Source organism: Theropithecus gelada, chromosome 13, assembly GCF_003255815.1.
Source record: "Theropithecus gelada isolate Dixy chromosome 13, Tgel_1.0, whole genome shotgun sequence".
Lineage (NCBI taxonomy): Eukaryota > Metazoa > Chordata > Mammalia > Primates > Cercopithecidae > Theropithecus > Theropithecus gelada.
This window is the reverse complement of record NC_037681.1, coordinates 14,216,655-14,236,987: the sequence shown is the minus strand read 5'-3', so window position 1 is coordinate 14,236,987 and position 20,333 is coordinate 14,216,655. Positions and strand designations below refer to the sequence as shown.

At 41.5% G+C, this 20,333-nt stretch overlaps 1 protein-coding gene across 1 annotated transcript in view; it reads left to right on the top strand.

Moving 5' to 3' along the window:
• The window catches only part of SLC9A2 (solute carrier family 9 member A2), a 90,873-nt gene that overhangs the window by 56,550 nt on the left and 13,990 nt on the right, over window positions 1-20,333 (top strand). Inside the window, exons 4-7 of the mRNA XM_025354481.1 lie at window positions 4,088-4,305; window positions 4,954-5,156; window positions 15,156-15,245; window positions 15,787-15,857. Of these exons, the coding sequence (XP_025210266.1) occupies window positions 4,088-4,305; window positions 4,954-5,156; window positions 15,156-15,245; window positions 15,787-15,857 (582 nt within the window). The remainder of the gene's footprint in view (window positions 1-4,087; window positions 4,306-4,953; window positions 5,157-15,155; window positions 15,246-15,786; window positions 15,858-20,333) is intronic.

The following is a 20,333-nucleotide window of genomic DNA, read 5'->3' as shown; positions in this document are numbered from 1 at the left end:
CCAGGGCGTTCTTTCTTCCTGTTCAGTGTCTCACTGAGGCTGGTAGGAAACTTCATTGAGTTACAGCAAGGTGTCTGGCTACTCTGAGCATCACTCTCGATATCGTGTTAAGGATACAAAGCAATGGAAAATGATCCCATGGACATTCATGTTAAATTAATTCATGTTTTATTCCTACACCAAAGCTATATATATATTTTTGAGACAGAGTCTTGCTCTGTCGCCCAGGCTGGGGTGCAGTGGTGTGATCTCAGCTCACTGCAAGCTCTGCCTCCTGGGTTCACGCCATTCTCCTGCCTCAGCCTCCCAAGTAGCTGGGACTACAGGTGCCTGCCACCACACCCGGCTAATTTTTTTTATTTTTAGTAGAGATGGGGTTTCACCATGTTAGCCAGGATGGATTCGATCTCTTGACCTTGTGATCCGCCCGCCTGGGCCTCCCAAAGTGCTGGGACTACAGGCATGAGCCACCGTGCCCGGCCACCAAAGCTATATTTTAATTGTTTCTAAACAGAAATTGTTAAATTGCTCATGTAATAAACTGGAGATTACTTTTTGCCTGCATGGTTTACTTTTTGCCCAATGAATGATACGAACATAATTTCAGAGGGAAATGTTTAGAACGTTTAGAAAAATACTATTCATCAGCCTTTTAAAGTTACATTTTTGAATGATTCAAAACAATCAACTCAAGAGGGAGAGAAGGGGATGGGGTTAATATGAGGAATCAACTCTACCGCTGATGTTTCCACTCTATAGATGACATTTTGTTTTAAAAAATACAAGTGACTGGAGAAGGCTGGGTAGTGGCTACTTTGGTGTTCATTTATTTCCATATTTGTCTATAAGTTAAAGTGCTTTATAATAAACCCTTTTGAAGTATCTTTTGTATAGGATTAGAGAACTTAAAAAAACAATATGTCTGTTATAAATTACTTTTACTATAAATTTTCTACCTGACATTTTTTCCACTACATGAAGTACCTAAAAAAGCAACATTTTTGAAAGGCTCATTCGTGTTTCTGTATACATGTCTTTTTTTTATATATATAAAACATGTTATAATTCAGATTCTTAATCTAATCTATTGCCCTCATTACTTTGTATTGGAGAAATCTTACTTTTTAAAGTCTAGTTAAAGAAAAATTAAGCCAAAATATGAAAGATGAAGATTTTCAGAAATGTGGGTAACCAGTGATTTATATCTGGGGGAGCGCTGGCGAGATGCCTGATATTGGCTTACTGGACAGATGCCACTTTCCAGCTTGTTCTCCCAGTTTCTATTGCCTGCTGGAGGAGGTTCCAGGATTTCACGTCAAGTCAGTGTGACAGAGCTCCCATTAGTTTCTGTCACCTAATTAATTGCATGCAAGCAGCAGAGGCCATGTTCATCTGGGCCATGCACTTGGTTCAGGATACAGTTTAGGGGAGGAGAATGTAACCTTGAAGGGTTGAATAATGGCCTCAAAGATGTCCCCAAAGATGTCCACATCCTAATCCCTGGAACCTGCTAATATGTTACCTTCTATGGCCAACGCGACTTTGTGGGTGTGATTAGGTGAGAATCCTGAGATGGGGAGATTCCATTGGAATATCTGGGTGGCCTTGATATAATCATAAGAACCCTTATGAGAGGGAGTAGGAGAGTCGGACTCAGAGAAGATGTGGTTAGGGAAGCAGAGATCAGAGGGATGTGGCAAGAGCCAAGGAATGCAGGTGGCCTCTAGAAACTAGTGAAGGCAGGGGACAGATTCTCCCCTAGAACCTCCAGAAGGAAAAAGCTTTGTCACCTCCGTGATGTTAGCCCACTCATGTGATTTTGGACTTCTGACCTCTGGAAGTGCAAGATGGTAAATGTGCATTGCTCGAAGCCACTCAGTTTGTGGTTATTTCTTACAGCAGCCATAGGAGAGGGATACAAACAGTCTTGTGCTTGAGAAAGGATAAGCCACAGCTTGGTGGGCAGGGAAGACCTCCTTTCCATCAGAGATTGTGGGGCTCAATGAGAATGTGGAAAGGGTGAGGATTAAGTCCTCCACAGTGCTGGCTTTGTTTCTGTAGAGACGAGGTCTCATTTTGTGTAGGCTGGACTTAAACTCCTGGGCCCAAGCGATCCTCTTGCCTCGGCCTCCCAAAGTGCTGAGATGACAGTTGTGAGCTACCATGCCTGACCCGGTACTGTCTTTAAATCAGATTGCCCAGATTCATACCCTGGCACCACCATTTATTAGCACTGGAATCTTATATAATTGAACCTCTGTCTGCCTTTGTTCTCCCATTTACAAGCATAGGAATGATAATAGAACTTGCTCATAAACTTGTTATAAGGTTTAACTGACATAATCCATTCAATATGTTTGCATAGTACCTGGCACAAAGTAAAGGTTCTCTGAAGATTGACTGTTTTTATATGAGTCCTCAACTATTCCGAGGCTTTGCCATGTGTTTATAGCTGTTTTATAGCTGTTGAATTTTATTACCACATTTAATAAGGCCATTCCTTCTTTTGGGAAACCACATAAATTATGCATTCTTCACTTACAGAAATCTAAAAGAGATACCCACTTATTCTGGGGACAGTGACATGGTGGCTCAATGCGTGGTCCCTAGATTGATGGAGTCTTTGTTTTGTTTTAATAAGGGGCACAAAAATAAATATACCTGCATTTGTTTTCTATGTGAACAACAGATGTGTTCTTTGCAATGAGAGGTCTTTGTGGTTATCTGTTTAGGTTTCAGAGGACACTTAGGTTTGCGTTCTTCTACTTATTCTTATGCTCACAGTACGGGGATTTCTTTAAGACAGCAGAAGTCTTCTCAGAGTGAGGAGGACCACATGATGGGAGTAGCGGGAGCTGAACTAGGGTCACTGTAGTGCTGGAGTTACGAGAATGCTGGAAAATTTGCAAATCATCATCAGTATTCAGCTTATGGCACGGTTACTACTTAGTGGAAGGCAGGGTGGCTCCCTCTAATCCCATCCTCCTGTTTCATTCTATAGGACCTGTGTAATGAAATTCTTTTGGTACTTTATAGTAACTGTGTCTCCTTAGACCGGACCTACCATGAGCTGTCACCAAGCTCATCCTAAATTCCCCTCTGTGGGTGGCATCTGAGTTGATCAGGGGTACCGTCCTCGACAGAGAGGGACCCACTTGTGTAGTAAGGCAAGAAGACAGTAAAGAACAAGATGAGGTTGGGCAATTCCATACAGCGGAGGCACATGGTGTGTGCCCAGGTGGAGAGAGGGCAGATGTGAAACTGGAATTCTCCACTGAGGGAAGTGTGTGAAGAGCTTCAGGAGTGTGGACCTGATCCTGGAGCCCTTCCTTTTCTACAGGTGCCATATTCCAGTAGATATCATGAGAGTGGGAATAAAGGGCTCTGTGGTCTCAAAGTTTTGGAAATACTGGGGAGAACAAGCAAAAGAGTTTCTTTGGTTTAGGAATTCTCAGAGCCTGTTAAAACCTTTTGAATTTCCCAGAAGTGGATACAACAGATACATAGAAATGAGACTCAGAATTAAGGACAAAAAGAAGTGAGAGGGTCTAAGAGATATTCAGAATGAAGAATCGAAAACAGTTGTGGACCAGTAATATGGCGGGCGGCTACTGAGGTGTGACAGGGAGAGAAGTCTAATACAAGCCCATTTTCAAGTTTAGGATTTTATACAATAGAATCCTTTTACATAATAGAGGAACAGGGCATATGTGGAAAAATACATCAGTTTACAGAAAGATAATGAGTTTCAAATTTATTTTGGACTTGTTTTATCTGAGATACAGAAAGGAGAGCTGATGGTGTCAATGTCCATAGACTTTCAAGCATGAATCTGGGGTAAGGGAATTGAGGGACCAGAACGCTGGGCGGAGCAGAGTAGTTCAGCCAGGGTTGCTAAAGAAGACCTCCAGAGATTGTAGGATTTCCAAGGTTTACATGCAAATCACATTCACCTCTAAAAATCATTTGATGATGTTGTAGTCTTGGGCAGAAGAGTAGAGCCATAATTTAGCTCTTAAGTGCTATCTCTTGCATTCTCATTAGGATCATTGTTAGGTTTCAAGAGAAGCTTAATCTTGTCTTTCAGAATCACTGCTTGTGCAATGACTATGAATAAGTACGTGGAAGAAAATGTATCTCAGAAATCCTACACGACCATCAAGTACTTCATGAAGATGCTGAGCAGCGTCAGCGAGACCTTGATCTTCATCTTCATGGGCGTGTCCACCGTGGGCAAGAATCATGAGTGGAACTGGGCCTTCGTCTGCTTCACCCTGGCCTTCTGCCTCATCTGGCGAGCCCTAGGTAATGAGTTCTTGTTTGCTAAATGGACATATGTGACACTCACTTATTGAATGGGGCTTTCCTTTTGTCACTCCCTTTCTGCTGTTGAGGCTTCTTTTTTATCTGCTTAATTTCTTCTTCTTTCTTACCTACTTCTTCCTCCTCTTCTTCCTCTTCCTCCTTTACTTTTTTCTCTTCTACATCCTCCTCTTCCTCCTTTTCTTCTCCTTTCTCATTTCCTTCCTCCTCTTCCCTATTATCTTCTTCCTTGTCCTCCTGTTTCTCTTTTTCCTTGTCTTCCTTCTCACCTTCCTCTTCCTCTTCCTCTTCCCCTTTCCTTCCTCATTGGCCTCTTTATCTTCTCTCTCTCTTGCTCTTCTCGCCCCTTCCTGATATATTCTTTTCTTCTCTGAGTATCTTCATGCCTTTGTTATAAGTCAGATTAGTTTGTCTTGTCTTCTCTGATTTCACATTTTCACCCACGATCCTGGAACAACATCAAAGACCCAGAACCTGGTATTACTAGCAAGACAGAGAAAAAGGGGAAAGACTTTGGGGCCTATTCTTAAATCTTTTGTCCCTGTCACAGAAGCACAGAAAATGAGTCTATGTGTTTTCATATTCTGGCGTCACCCAGTCTGTTTCCTCTTGGGTTTTCTTTCTTTGCAGGTGTCTTTGTCCTGACTCAGGTCATTAATAGGTTCCGGACCATTCCCCTGACCTTCAAGGATCAGTTCATCATTGCCTATGGAGGACTGCGAGGTGCCATCTGTTTTGCACTAGTGTTTCTCCTTCCTGCTGCTGTGTTTCCTCGGAAAAAGCTGTTTATTACGGCTGCCATTGTTGTCATATTCTTTACTGTCTTCATTCTGGTGAGTACAATAATCCCTTTACCAGGAGGGCAAAAAATATTGTTCAGAATATTGGATTCTGTTTACAGGATGCAAAGTAGCAAAGGTGTGTTGAAACTTTGGTAGTTAGTTACTAGGGAAAATGATATTTCCTGTCTGGGTTCATGTCACTAGATTGTTGAGGGGCCTTAGAGAGTCCAATTTGGTCACTTGGCCTACACAGAGAAATTATTATTTAAGGAAACTAAACTAAGTGCTCTAATCTTATGACTGGAAACTTAGGAACTGCACTTGCTAATGCTTATTATTTTTCTGACTTAGCGAATGCACTTGTTCAATGCTAGTTGTGCATATGACCTTACAACAGCTATTTGACCCCCATGAGTTGACTGCCTAGCGGTGACTCCCCTGAAATGAGGAAAGGATGAATGCACGTTTAATACTGGGAGGCAGAAAGTATGGTGGGCCTGTGTTCAGATCCCTACTTTCCAAATTAATCAATCTCTTTAAGTTAAGATGCCAACTCTTAGAAGATTATATTTTGTAGATATTCATTTATTAAATATTTACTGGACTCCTGCTAAGGGCCAGGCAGTGCTCTAGGAGCCAGAACATATAAAGATCCCTGTCCCTGCTGCAGAGCTTACATTTCAGAGGGGTTGGTAGCACTAGACAAGAAACACAAGTAAATCATAGAGCATGTTAGAAGGTGAAAATTGTTATATAAGAAGGATAGAGTAAGGAGTCAAGCATGATGAGGGTAAAGTGGTGGGGGAAACGCTACAATTCCAACATCAAATGGTCATGAAAGGGAACAGCAAGAAAAAATGAGATTTGAGCAAAGGCATGCAGAAGGTGGAGGAATTAGCTAAGCCCAAGAACATCTCAGGCAAATGGGCTGAGGGATCAAGTATGTTCTGAAGGCAGTGTGCTCTTGGCCAGTGTGGCGGAGTGGCACAGAGTGTGGTGTGGAGTGTAGGAGAATGAGGTGAGGCAGATTCTGGAGTCCAACATCATGCAGGGCCGTGCAGGCCAGTGTATGAAGCTTGGCTCTTCTCCAAGTGAAATGGGAGCCATTAGAAAGTGTCATGCAGATCCCTGGTATGTTCTGACTTCCTTTGTAAAAGGATCACGCTGGCTACTGTGTTGCGAATAGACTGTTGCGAGGAAAGGGTGGATGTGGGAATCCAGCATGGAAGCCCTGCAGTCATCAGGCAGGGCCAGGCTGGTGGAAGTTCAGTTGGTGAGAAGTGGTAAGATCCTAGAATACTTTCTGATGGAGCAACCTATGGGATTCCCTGATGGGTTAGACATGTTGTGAGGGAAAGAGGCGTCACTCAGGACTCCAGGGGTTTTGGCCTGAGCAGCTAGAAGGATGGACTTGCCCTCAATTGAGAAGGGGAAGTCTGTGCATGGCAGAGGTGGGGGTGGGGAGATTGTCAGTCCAATTATGGGCATGCTGCATTAGGAGCGTCCATTAGACCTACAGTGGAGATAAGGATGAGGCAGATATTATGAATCCGGAGCTCAGGAAAGGGGCTCTCTGGCCACTAGCAGAGAATTGGTATTAGAAGCCACGAAGCTGGATGTGATTGTCAAAGGAGTGAAAATATATATTGAAGAGACCACAATAGAGGAGGAAGGATTAGGCCTTGGGGCAGCCCAACCTTATGACATCGTGGGAAGAAGGGAGCAGCCAAGGAGAACTGAGAACGAGCGACTGGTAAAAAAGGAGGAAGATCAGGAGGTGTGCCTGTGTTTTAAAAATGTATTCATATTTATTTAACAGTTTGTCACCGAATGCTTTCTGGGTGCCTGATGCAAATCTAAGCATCTTACATGTTAATTCATTTAGCCCTTATAACAACTCCATGGAACATAACTCTAGGAATCATGGTTTATTATCCCTATTTTGTGGATGAGGAAAGTGGGGCACTGACACTGAGGTTAAGTCAGTTTACCAAGTTTGCACAGATATAAAAATGTAGAGCAGAGTTAAAACCTATTTGCTTTTGACCCTGAATAAGGTGTCCAGGAGAGAGCCTGGTGTGTAGCGAGTGCTTAGTATTGTAATGCATCATGATTTTCCTCCTTCCTTCTAGTCATTTCTTCAAAAGACAGTTCATCTTTCATTCATTCATGCCTTCCAACACTGGGGACAGCGAGTCCTCTGGAATCCTGGAGAAGACCCTTTCCTGAGTTAAGATGACCACCTTCTGTTATTGTCTTTATTATCAACACCTTTCTGCTTTTGCACAGTAATATGGGCCAGAAATGGTGACGACTTGCCCTTGGGAAGTAGTGGCAGAGCTGAGAAAAGGTAGATGTAGTCCTCTTTATTTTGGAAGACTCTTCAATGAGACTTTATGGAGAAGTAAGCCAAAGCAGGGCAGAGGATCAGCGGAAGGATGACTGCCAACTCTTGTATTGTGTGGAATGTCAGAGAGCTTGTGGGGACAGGGGAGGCTGGAAGTCAGGAAGTTCATGTGAGATGGATCACCTGTTCTCAGTGATGTAGGGGCCTGGCTTTCCCTGAGTGTGAAGAGGACAGGAGGAGGATAGATGGGAGGAGAGAGATGAAGGTGGGTAAAGGCTGTGATAGAAAAAGAGAAAGCCTGAAGCAACAAACAGCACAGTTGAGATGTATTAGCCACATTTGGTATTGTGAACACATCAAGCTAATCCTCCACTAAGGGAGACATCTGGGGATCACTATTTAGAGCCTGCAGGTGTAGAGAGGTCAGTCTTTCCTCTGATGAGGTTTAAGGAAAGTCTGGCCAAGTTCACTTGTATATCCACAGAGAAGAGAAATTGCTGCGGTTCCACTTGTGTTGATATCTTCCTTTTCCTGTTCTCTGCCTACCCTTGTGTGTGCACAGATTGGAGACTGCATGCATATTGCTTGGTTCCTTGACTCTGACCACATCCTCTTCCTCCTATTCTCCTACCTACCACTGGTTCTTAAGAGACTCTGAACACATGCACGTGCACAAGTGTGCATGCACACACACATAAATACACACATACTCCCTTCAGAAAAGGTGTCTTTTCCAGAATACATCAATAATTAAGGAATTCAGTGAAGGAAGCCTGGAGGGAAATACTTGATGAGATACAAATATAGCAGGAATAACTAATTATAAATCCATGCATAAAATGTTGCCTTTCAAGAAAGAATTATGTATTCTTTTTCAAAAGACAGCTTTTATGTTGATGGACCGACTACTAAACTTTAAATATGTTTTTCTCCCCTTATTTTAATACTTTATACGATAAGCTCTTCCAACCTGGTGCTACTGAGTTATAACTAGTTTCAAAAATAAGATTTCACATGATGTATGATGCATTATTGGATATCACAGTTTATCAGGAGAATTTTCACATTGTTTGAATCGTGTTGCTCATTAGCAAGCGATGTACTCCCTTTATGAGGCACACGGTCATGTTAGTAGAATATGGTCCTGTTTGGGGAATTTTTTTGTTTTTTTTTCTTGAGACAGAGTCTCACTCTGTCACCTAGGCTGGAGTGCAGTTGCACGATCTTGGCTCACTGCAACCTCTGCCTCCTGGGTTCCAGCGATTCTCCCGCCTCAGCCTCCCTGAGGAGCTGGGATTACAGAAATGCACCACCATGCCCAGCTAATTTTTATATTTTTCGTAGAGATGGGGTTTCGCCATGTTCGCCAGGTTGGTCTTAAACTCCTGGCCTCAAGTAATGCACCTGCCTTGGCCTCCCAAAGTGCTGGGGTTACAAGTGTGAGCCACCACCATGCCCAGCCGTGGAATATTGAATGAGGAAACGGTTCTGATTCCTTGGACATTTGAGTTTGTTTTTTTCCAATATGATTGGTAATTTTATTTATATCAAATATAAGCTATTTCTCATGTATTTAAATGATATTCAAAATTGGGGAAGGTGGAGGACAGTTTATATATAAAGCACAGTTTTCGAGTAAGGCTATTGTGGGTTGATATTCTAGACCTGCTTTTTGCAGCCTCTGTGGGCCTTGGTTTACTTAGCTGTAAAATCTAGACAATGGTCCAGGCAGTGCAGGGGAAATATATGTATAGAGTATGACACCTGACACAGGGTTTTCACCTCACGAGTTGCCATAGTTTAATATACTACATTAAGAAAAGTTGTAACGAGGCCGGGTGTGGTGGCTCACGTCTGTAATCCCGGCACTTTGGGAGGCCAAGGCAGGCGGATCACGAGGTCAGGAGATTGAAACCATTCTGGCCAACATGGTGAAACCCTGTCTCTACTAAAAATACAAAAATTAGCTGGGTGCGGTGGCGTGTGCCTATAATCCCAGCTACTCGGGAGGCTGAGGCAGGAGAATTGCTTGAACCAGGGAGTTGGAGGTTGCAGTGAGCCGAGATTTTGCCACTACACTCCAGCCTGGCAACAGAGCAAGACTCCTTCTCAAAACAAACAAACACACACAAAAAAAGTGAAAGAAAACTTGTAACAGAAGAAAGAAAAAGGTGAGCTCTTTCAATATACTTTTCTTTGGACGGAAAAATGATTACAGTACAATAATGATTATGTAGTTAATCCCTATGGCAGATCTCAAGAATTCCGTAAATGTATTAAGTGGTTATCTAGAAGTCCATCAAGCGGGAAGGTTACCCAAAATTCAATAGATAGCAGCCTCTTTTGCACATTAGTGATGTAACTTATGTTAAGTCACTGTGCAGAATTGTGAAGCATCTGGGGTTTTATTACACTTGTAAGCTAACAAGTTCGCCTGCTACTATTTCATGAATGCTGCAGAAGACTCCTGAGTCAAAGACAAAGGACTTTTTTGTCCATGACAAAAGCTGTAGCCACAGCCTTGTGTTGGTTTGTGTCAGTTTTCCATACCTCGTTGTCCCATGGGGGTGACACAAGGGACCTGTGATGGATGTCTGCACATGTCATGGTCTGTATTGCAGGAGGGGGACACGGAGTTTGGGGATATATTGCTCTCTCAGAAGGGTGATCTTACTTTATTTCTCAAGAGTGCTCATTGCTTGCAACCCTGAGAAATGGCCTAGGTAAAAAAGTAATCAAGGCCTGACAGTCTTGGCATCCTCTGCAAGAACATGTGGGGGTGCTCAGGGGCCATGGTAGGGTAGCCTTCCCCAGCAATTACATGAACCTTTGCTAATTTAGCCTCTCCAACTGGAATGATGCTGCTCACTATTTTATAGACCCTTAAATGTGCCTTCATTTGTCAAATAAATGGTCATAATTTTTATATATGTACTGTTTAACAAGGACACAATCTTTGTATTTCATTAACATATGCCATTATTAGGTGGGGTTCCATAGAATTTAGAATACTGTACAACAATCCTACAATAACACGAGCAAGATGATCAGGCTTTTTTAAGATGGACAATGTACGTGAAAAGTTTAGGATGTGAGAGGAAGAGCAGTAAAGGACAGTTCCGTGTGTTTGTGGCTGCACAGCCAGGTGAATGAAGGTGACATTTAATTTGGTGGAGACTACCTGGAGAGTATTGGGTTTGAAGGAAGGGACATCACGTGCTTGCTTAGTTTTGGATGTGTACATTTTGGACATATATATTTGCCTATTAGACATCTAAGTGGATATGTTGGATAGGTAGTTATATATATGAGAGTCTGAAATTTGGGGGAGAAGCCAGAGTGGGAGATGTAAATTTGGGATTCCTCAACATATAGTTTTTAACACACATAAGTCTGGAATAAATTATTGAGGGTGTAAGCATAGAAAGAATATAGAAAAGAAGGCATCTGACAACTGACCCCTGAAACAGTAATATTTAGAAATCAAGAAAAGGTTGAGGAATCAGCCCAGGAGACTGGAAAGGGTGACCACTAAAGGAGGAGAAACATCAGAAGGGGTTACGCAGGAAGGAGAGGAGAGGCCTCTAGCAACTGTGACAAATGCAGCTGCAAGGTCAGACCAAGTGTGAGTGGAGAGCGCAGCCTTGGATGTAGTGACGCTTTGATGAGTGGCCTCTGCACAAGAGCACTTTGGGTCAGTCAGGAGAACACCCCGACTGGCTGGATTCGAGAGGGGAGGAGAAGAGAGAAATGGGGGGCAGAAGATATGGGCAACTCTCTTGAGGTTTCTTAGAGAAAGGAGGTAGTGGCCAGAGGTGGGTATCTGTCATAGGATGGCTTTTGTTTCTGATTTTCAAAGATGGGAGCACGTTTGGAGACTGATGGTACAGGAGAGAGGGAGATCCTGATCAGCAAAGAGAAAGCTGGAGTTTAGGGGAGAGACGGACAGACATAGAAGGGGAAATCAATGTGCGGCATGGAAAGTGCTAAATGAGAGACACACAGATGGGGACTATGAACAGCTACTGCCACGCTTTAATGCTTCTCACTCCATCTATCCCATTCTAAGAAAAACACTGTTTTTGCAACAGAATTTATGATCTCTGTGACCAAGTGTGTGATGTGAGAAAGATCTTCCATAAGACAGCATAACAGCGATAGTGATATTTTTTAATACATGAAAATTGTTTCTGCAAGTTTTTCTGGAAATTATCTGCTAAATCAGCAAGGAAATATAAGGCAGTTTCTCTCTTCCCTCGTCCTTTTTATTTTGCAAATATTAATTCAAAAAACAAAACACAAAACAAGATCTCATTTTCCTCAAAAAAAAAAAAGATGAAAAAATGCTTATGACACTCACATCGCAGTTGTATTATTTTTTGTTTGTTTGTTTTCCCCTCTGATATAAATGGGAGCTGGGGGATGCTGGGTGGGAGGAAAGCAGAGATGGAACAAGATGCAAAACAAATCATTCTCCGTGTTATTCTCCCTGTTCCTGCTGTTACATGATTCTCCCAGGTAGGCCTGACCCTCAGAGGTGGTGTTTAGTATGTATGCCAAAGTGAATGAATGGGTGAAAATTTAACTTATATTTGCAAATATTTCTATTGGTAGTTTGATGAAAAACTAAGGGTTTTATTTTTTTTTATCCTGTATGGATGGTAGCAAGCTATTTTATTTTTCTAAGCCTTATCAGGTTACTCCCTGGGTGATCTAAATTAGAAATTTTCTAATGTGGGTAAAATAAGGTGCTTTCTCGGTCTTTTGTGTTTCTTTCTCCCTCCCAACCAGACACCCAGGCTCCTAGAATATAACATCCAATGTTGGGGGCTTACTATGGCATACACAGATGTCACATACTCTGCCTGAGAAATAGATGGATTGAAGAAGGAAGGAAAGTAAGAAGGGAGGGAGAGGAAGTAAGGCAGCCTTTATCAAATTCTTATTGAGCATGACATGACCACTGCAGGCAATTCAAAGAGAAAAAGGGCGCCTATTAAAAGAGACTATATATACAAACACATGTTGTTATAAGCTTTATGATTATAAACATAAATATATTATGCTTTCAAAAACTTGAGTTGATGGGGTGGTAGGCCACACCCTCTTCCTGGAGTTGATCAGTTGTGATTTATTTATGGTAGTGCCTTCACTTCCAGATCATCTGTAGGGTGGAAGGAATCAACATATGGACTGGGGTAAGCCCTGTGTCCTATCTTTATTTTATGTCCTGTATTTACAAACACTGGTCACTCACTTATTATTTACTAAATGAACACTGATAGGACAAGAGCATGTGAAACAGCAGCTTGTGTCTTTAGAACACATTATAGAGTTTTAAAAATTACATTGATTTTGTCAACTTTTCCTTGAGCTATTATTAAACTAGTGGCTTCATGGAATCTGGAACTTGGTGAAATCTCCCATCTCTGAGAACCACATGTTTACACCCGTTTTCATTTACATAAGTTTGAGATTACAGAACATGTGTTGATTGGAAAACTGCTGTTACCTTTTATGTTATCTCAAAGTGGTAGACTGAAATACGAATAGAACCCAAGATGTGTTTTATACCAAATTTGGTCAAAATCAGTTCACACTTCAGAAAGTTAAATGAAAATTAAGCTGAAAAATGCCCAGAGCTAGACTGATGGAAAAAAACCAATCACCTCCTTTAAAAAATGGATGTGTGTGTGTGTGTGTGTGTGTGTGTGTGTGTGTGTGTAGTGGGTTATGTGTGTGTGTGTCTCAGTCAGTTTGTATTATCAAAAGCATTCTTAGAGACTGAAAGACAAGAGGAGAGATGAGATGAAAGTCAAATGCATGGCAGGGAACATCCCCCTATATAGCTACCCTCTGTCCCTGAAATCCTAACAACTCTTCCTACCCATGTATCCTTCCTGCCAGGAAGTAGTGGCCATCTGCCCACCAAGCAAGAAACTTGGGAATCTTGACCCTCACCCCTCCTCACCTGCCCTATTTTGTGCCAGTATTGCATTACTTTTAAGCATATTCACTGACAGCTCATTTTGATGTCTGTAAGTTCCCCTTCAGTCTCCTTTTTCTAAAATCTTCTGGTTACATCTACTTTTCCACGTTAATTTAAAATCAGCCTCTGATTTATGTTACGGTAAAAATCTTCAGGAATATGTCACTGGAATTGTATTGTCGATACATGTTAGTTGAGAGAAAACTGTCATTACAATATTGTTATCCTGTCTAGAGAACTGTGTTTTTTTTTTCTGATATCTCAAAATGTTCATAATCTTCTTCAGTTAAATTGTATAGTTCTCCTTGTAAAGGTTTTGTACATTTATGATAGGGTGTCATACACAGAGATAATGGATAGTATATGTATATACTAGCATTATATATATATACACACACACACACTCTCTTTTTATATGTTTTTTCATTGCTATTGTGTAGGCATTTATTCTGTTACATTTAAAAATTAACATCTGGGATGGATTGGGCATTTGGAATTTGTGTTAGTCACTGTACCATATTTTCTTGTTATTTTTAAATGAAAAGATATTATTTCAGGTTTTTTAGGACAAAAAGTCAATCATCCAGGAGCAACAAAAACTTTGTCACTTCATTTTCAGTAGTTATTCATGTAGCTCTTCATCTGTCTGTTCTTCTCAGTTGACTCGGACATGCAGAACGGTGCTGAACAGAGACAGAGACAGAGCATCCTTGTGTTATTTCTGGCTCTAATAGAAATGCTTGTAATGTTTCATTTTTAAGTGATATGTTCACTATTGATTTCTGGCATACGTCTTTGTCGCATTAAGGAATTTTTCTCCTCCTAGTTTACTGAAGAGCTGATAGTTCTCCACGTTTCCCGAGTTCACCCATGAACATGCCCAGACTGGCCGCAAGCCGCCTCTCACGTTGCTGTGCTGTGGTCTCCACTGGGATATGCTTCCAGCATCTCCACCACTGCCTGCCAGTGTCTCCTCTGCTCCAAGCTTTCCTTGACCTGCTTCCTGTGCTAGCCCAGTCATCCCTCTTCTGCTTATTTTGTAACTGTTTTCGGAAGTATCTGACTTTGTATGAGACTACAAAGTCCTAGAACCCAGGTCCTTAACTATTCATCATTGGGTTCCAAATGCCCAAGACCCTGATACTTGTGCAGTAGAAACTCAGTGAAAATTGTTTTTATAAATGAACAAATGAAGGAGTCACTGATAAGTTTTCTATGGATAATATAACAAGTAGGTGATTCCTATGAACTGGATAATACTTTATTATTATTACTATTATTATTATTTTGATAGAGACGGAGTTTCACCACGTTGCCCAGGCTGATCTTGAACTCGTGGCCCCAAATGATCTGTCCACCTCAGCCTCCCAAAGTGCTGGGATTACAGACATGAGCCACTGTACCTGGCCTGCTTTATTATTTTTTGTAATTACTTTCTCTGCTTCTTCCATTTTGTCTTTGTTTTTGTGAGGACATGGTCCTTTGAAAATATGCCAGCTATTTGAAAAGGAGGAAAAATTAACAAAAAGCTACATTTACTGTGTTAAATCTTGGTAGCCGAATATCTTTTGTCATTGCTTATCAAAGCCTAGGAGAGGTTACCCTTGAATATTAAAACATAGTTTATAAAAAATTTATATTAAAATGTTTATATTAAACAATTTTTAAATTGTATAAATATATATTAAACGCTTAAATTGTGTTTCCTGTTCAGGGAATAACTATTCGACCACTGGTGGAGTTTCTTGATGTCAAGAGGTCCAATACGAAACAACAAGCTGTCAGTGAAGAAATCTACTGTCGGGTAGGTGTTAAGAAAGTGTAATACTTTTAACGATAAAGGAAAAATATTTGAATTAGTCAGACAGCTTGGTACCAAGTTGTCCATTTCCTGAAGAAGAAAGGAATGGCAGGGTGACAGGGAGGAGACCCTGAAGAGGGAATGTGCTGAGGGAGTATAGAATAGATATGGCCCCACGGTAACTTCTCCAGGTTAGCTTGCTAAACTCCTGCATGAGTAGAGAGACAAGAAGTCCCCTCTTTTTACTTCCCTCAGCCTGGAAATGTTCCTACTGGGAAATTATTACCATATTTCATACTTTTCAAAATTATTAACAAACTGTTATAGGTGAGCAAAATAATCGAAGACTTATCTAATACTGACATGACAAACATTTCATCAATTTGTGTGAAAATGAACTGTTTTATTGCTTTTGGTAATAAATCATAAACAAATAAGAAGCAAAAGCCATGAAGGTCTTTGGAGTTTAGAAATGATCTAAGTAGAGTGAAAATTATTGATTTCGGGTAAAGACTAATCAATTGGCCTGCTTTTTCTGTTTTAGTTGTTTGATCATGTGAAGACTGGAATTGAAGATGTTTGTGGACACTGGGGTCACAACTTTTGGAGAGACAAGTAAGAAGGTCTTTTGGGTTATGCCATTGGGTTATGAAGTGGCCCAGGATTCCTCTGAAAGCAGGACTTACCAATTTGTATTATTTTTTAATTGGAAATCTTTCCTGTGTTGTACCATAGTATGTCCTCTAAGATAAAGTTCAGCTATAATAGAGATGTAGAATAATAGTAGCTTAAACAAGGTAAAAGCTTATTTCCCTCTTCTGTAAATAGCCAGAGATAGGCAATTTACGTTTAATAGATGAGTTTTACTCCAAGACTCCCCAGGGTCTGAAGACCCTCTGTCTAGTCGATCCACTAAGAGTAGCCTTCATTTCCAAGACTGCCTCTTGAACCACAATGGCTGCATCAATATTAGCCATTAGAGGCAGCAAGAAGGATGAAAGATGATGAGGAGACAAAGCATATGTGCTATTAATGGCTGCCTTCTAACTGAAACCATCAGAAGCTGCCATATGATTCTTCTGATGATTGACTTGGACTCAGTCACGTGGCCATTCCTCTCTGCAAGGAGGACTGAGGATTGCGATCTATTTGGCTGAAAACTAGGGCTTCCATTACTATCCATTTTGCCACACATGGTGCAGGACTTTGTCAAATGCAGAGATTCAGACCATCTAAGCATGTAAACAGATGAGCAGAAATATATATATATATATATATATATATCTAAAATTATCTGAAAAATTACATACATTTATATAAATGCATATACACACAGGCGCGCACACACACACACACACACAAACACACACACACAGTTTACCACTCTGTAAAAGGCTCTGTGTTGGATAAATACAATTCAGTACTGGTCTTCAAGGATCTTAAAGTTGAAGTGGAGAAGGTAGACTAGACAGGCAGAATTAGATGCATGCTTTAATATAAACTGAGAAACAGCGTCATGGGTCGAGAAGTTAGGGCCAATTCTGACAGCAGAGCTAGGAGCAGTGGGGTAGAGAAGCCAGCCCTCACCTGCTAGTGGGAGCTCATCATGTACCTCTCTTCCTGACTGCACATTTGGCACTGTCCAGAGTGGTTGCTTGAATCAGGGCTTACATCATGGAACTTACAAATGCTACAAATCAAGGCCCTTTGTTTTCACAGAGCAATTTGTTAAACATTTATTAGCACATCACTGGCTAGGCGAGACTTTCGAAGGCAGCATGTAAGCTAATCCCTGAAGACAGAAGAATACATTTTAAACTGCATGTGGTAGATCCCTCTTGTTTTATTTTTCCTAACTTGCTAACAGAATTTTTTTCCCTCCACTTCTAATTTATATTAAATTTACTAACCTACCAATGTCTGTAAGTTAACACAAGGGAATTTTGTAGTGTTTCCTGTTTGCTCATATATGCTGGCATAATATTGGGCTACATAAGAAGTATAAGCCATAGACTCAGGCCTCTGAAATTCTGTAATATTATAGACACAACAAAACAATCACACAGCAAGCAGACTCCTGTGTGTGTGTATATATATGTGTATGTGAGAGAGACCATTAGGTAATATAATGAGTGACAGAGACTTTCAGTGCTAGAACAGCCTTTACGAGCTTTACAACACTGTTTACTAATGTAGACAGGGCCCTGGGACTCAGCCTTACTATATAATGAAAGGAAAAAGATTTTGTTTGTATGGAGAGCATGCCCAATTAGCTACATGGGAACACAGGGTAATAAAATTAAGCAAATTATATTCTCCATTATAAAACAATTTTTAAATGGCCATTTCTCATGGGAAGTACACCCTTTTCTGGAGGCAGGTGGTAGACCAGAGATCCTATACATCTGCCCTATGACCGTGGGACCTTCATAGCATGGAGGAGTCCTCATCTGTGCCAAGCCAGTAGAACAGACCTTTTTGCCTCTCTTCTCCACTGTTTTCATAGCAATGCCTATTTTCTGCCTACCTTGTTCCTTTCAACCCAACCACTTTCCTCCCTCTCCCTGGCATCCCCTCAGTATTTTCCTAAAATGACATACGAGAGGCGTAGCCCAGAACAGCTGGCTCCCTTTCCAAAGTGAGTATTAGGTTCAAAATGTCTACTGCTGCTCTGCCTCCCACACGGGGGAATAGAGATTGGCCTCGCACAGTAATCAGGCCACCTGGTCCTGGGGCACTGTCAGAAGAAGGAAGAGGTAGATGCTGTGGTCATGTGGGTTTGGTCTGGAACTTAGGAGAAGAAATGTCAGAGAAAGTCTGGCTATGTCTGTCTTTCAGGCAGAGACATTATCTCTGGGGTCCATGAGTCTGCCCTAGGCACACATCCAAAGGCTGCCAGACTAATTGGCTGTAAGTGCTAAAGATGAGAGAGCCAACCTTGCCCCATGCCTGAAAGGGAATGTTACGTGGCTAGCATTTGCCACTGCAGTGGATACACTTCTTTTAATAATTTTGAAAGCATTGATGTATTTCCGTGCACAATTTTTTTTGCAGGAAAATTTCAAAGTTTCCAGGATTGTCAAAGGCACATAGGTAGAGCAGGGAAGTGGGTGCAGCAGGATGTGGTGCTGACACAGGACATTTTTAAAACGAGTTCTGCTGAGATCACATCCTTGGTGATTGTTAATGTTACTAAACATCAGCATCAAAAAGAAGCGATTGTTTCAGGCATGTTGAGTGTCTTTCCCTTTTCTCTGGAATCCTTACGCTGTGGATTTCCAGTGGTTCTGCCAGAGAATTCTTGAGGTATTTGATCCTTTGAGAATGAAGGGGGATATGGTAGGGACCCTTCTCAGTCTTGGCACAAGCAGTCTAATGATGGTGAAATAGAATACCTATGTGTAGCTTAGCAGAGAAATGAAAGGCGTGGAACTGAAGCAAGGAAAACACACTATCACTACACAAAATAGAGCAGATGTCATTGTCCTTGGTGCTTGTTCTTCCTTTTACTTCTCTCTAGTGAAAAGCTCAAACAACAACAATAATAATAGTTTGAAAAGGTGTGTTGCTGCCAGGAGTCCTGGCCCAATGGGCCTAACATAAAACTCCAATTAAAAGTAGAAAAAAGTAGACCCAGTCTTTAGTGGCCAGCCAAAAACAAAGCACATTCAGGATGGCTCTTCTTTAATTATTCAGAGCCCTCTAGTATTTAGAACAAAGGACTATCAACAAGAATGTGGGTTAACACTGATTCCTTTCACGGCACAGGTGTGTCTATAAACCTCCTTGGACTTGTGGTGACCACGTAGTACACTTAATTCCTTCTCAACAAATATTTATTGCATGCTGCTTCACTTATGTATTGGCATTATAATGTTGTGTAACAAACCATCCCCAAAACTCAGCTGCTCAGAACACGTCATTATTATTAAAGTGCATGAGTCAAGAGCCTGATTGGGGTTGGGCTTGGCCAAGTTGGGGCTGGGCTTGTTCACATGCTCCAGTGCGTTGGCTGGCTGCCAGCTGATACTGGCTGGACCTATCTGGTGTGACTGGGGTGAGGTGACTCTGCTCCATGTGACAGTCACCTTTGTCCTGGGACTAAGGAGCCACTCTGCATATTTTTCTAATAGTGATTGTTGAAGCACAAGATGTAAGCCTCCATGTGCAAGCCCAGGTTAAGCCACTGCTTCTTTCATTGTGTCTGCTAATAGCCCACTGACCAAAGCGAGGAACATTATTGAGCATGCTGGCAAGGAACAGGGCAAAGCAAGTCATCTAGGCTATGGTGGAAGGCCATTGCCAAGTAATATGGCAGAGGATGTGGATACAGGGAGGACTTGGGACCAAATCATTCATTCTACCACATGTGCTTATAGTGTGCCAGGCATTCGTGATATGGGAAAAAACAAAACAAAACAAAACAAAACGCTGCCCATGTAGACCTTACATTCTTGTGCCAGGAGACAGAAAATAAGACAAGTAAATTGTATGTCATGCTAGCAAGTGGCAACTACTATGGAGAAAAATACATCTGGGCAGCGAGATGGGGACTGCTGGGAGAGGAAGGCTGTGTGCAATTCTAACAGGATGGATAGGAAGGGCACTTTTGAGAAAATGATTGTTAAGGAAAGACTTAAAAGAAGTATAAAAAGTGAGCCCTGCAGGTATCTGGGGAAAAGGATTCCTAGTAGAAGGAATAGTAAGTATAAAGACTCAGAAATGGGAGCACTGCTGGTAAGTCTTTAATACAGGAAGGACACCAGTGAGGCTGCAGCTAAGGAAGAGGGGCACAGTACCAAAAGGGGCAGACCCAGATTGTGTAGGAAGTCACAGGGCATTGTACTTGTACCCAAGGAAGATGCAGAACAGTTACATCGTTGGACATATTTTAACAGGAGCACTTGGGCTTCTGTAGAAATGCAATGGTGGAAGCAGAAATGCCAATTAGGTGCTCACTACCAGAATCCGGTGAGAGAGAATGATGTTTTGGACCAGGGCGATAGCATTAGATGGGGTGGGAGATGGCTGGATTTTGTATATATTTTGATGGTGGAACCAACAGAAATTGCTGATGGAGCAAAGATTTGG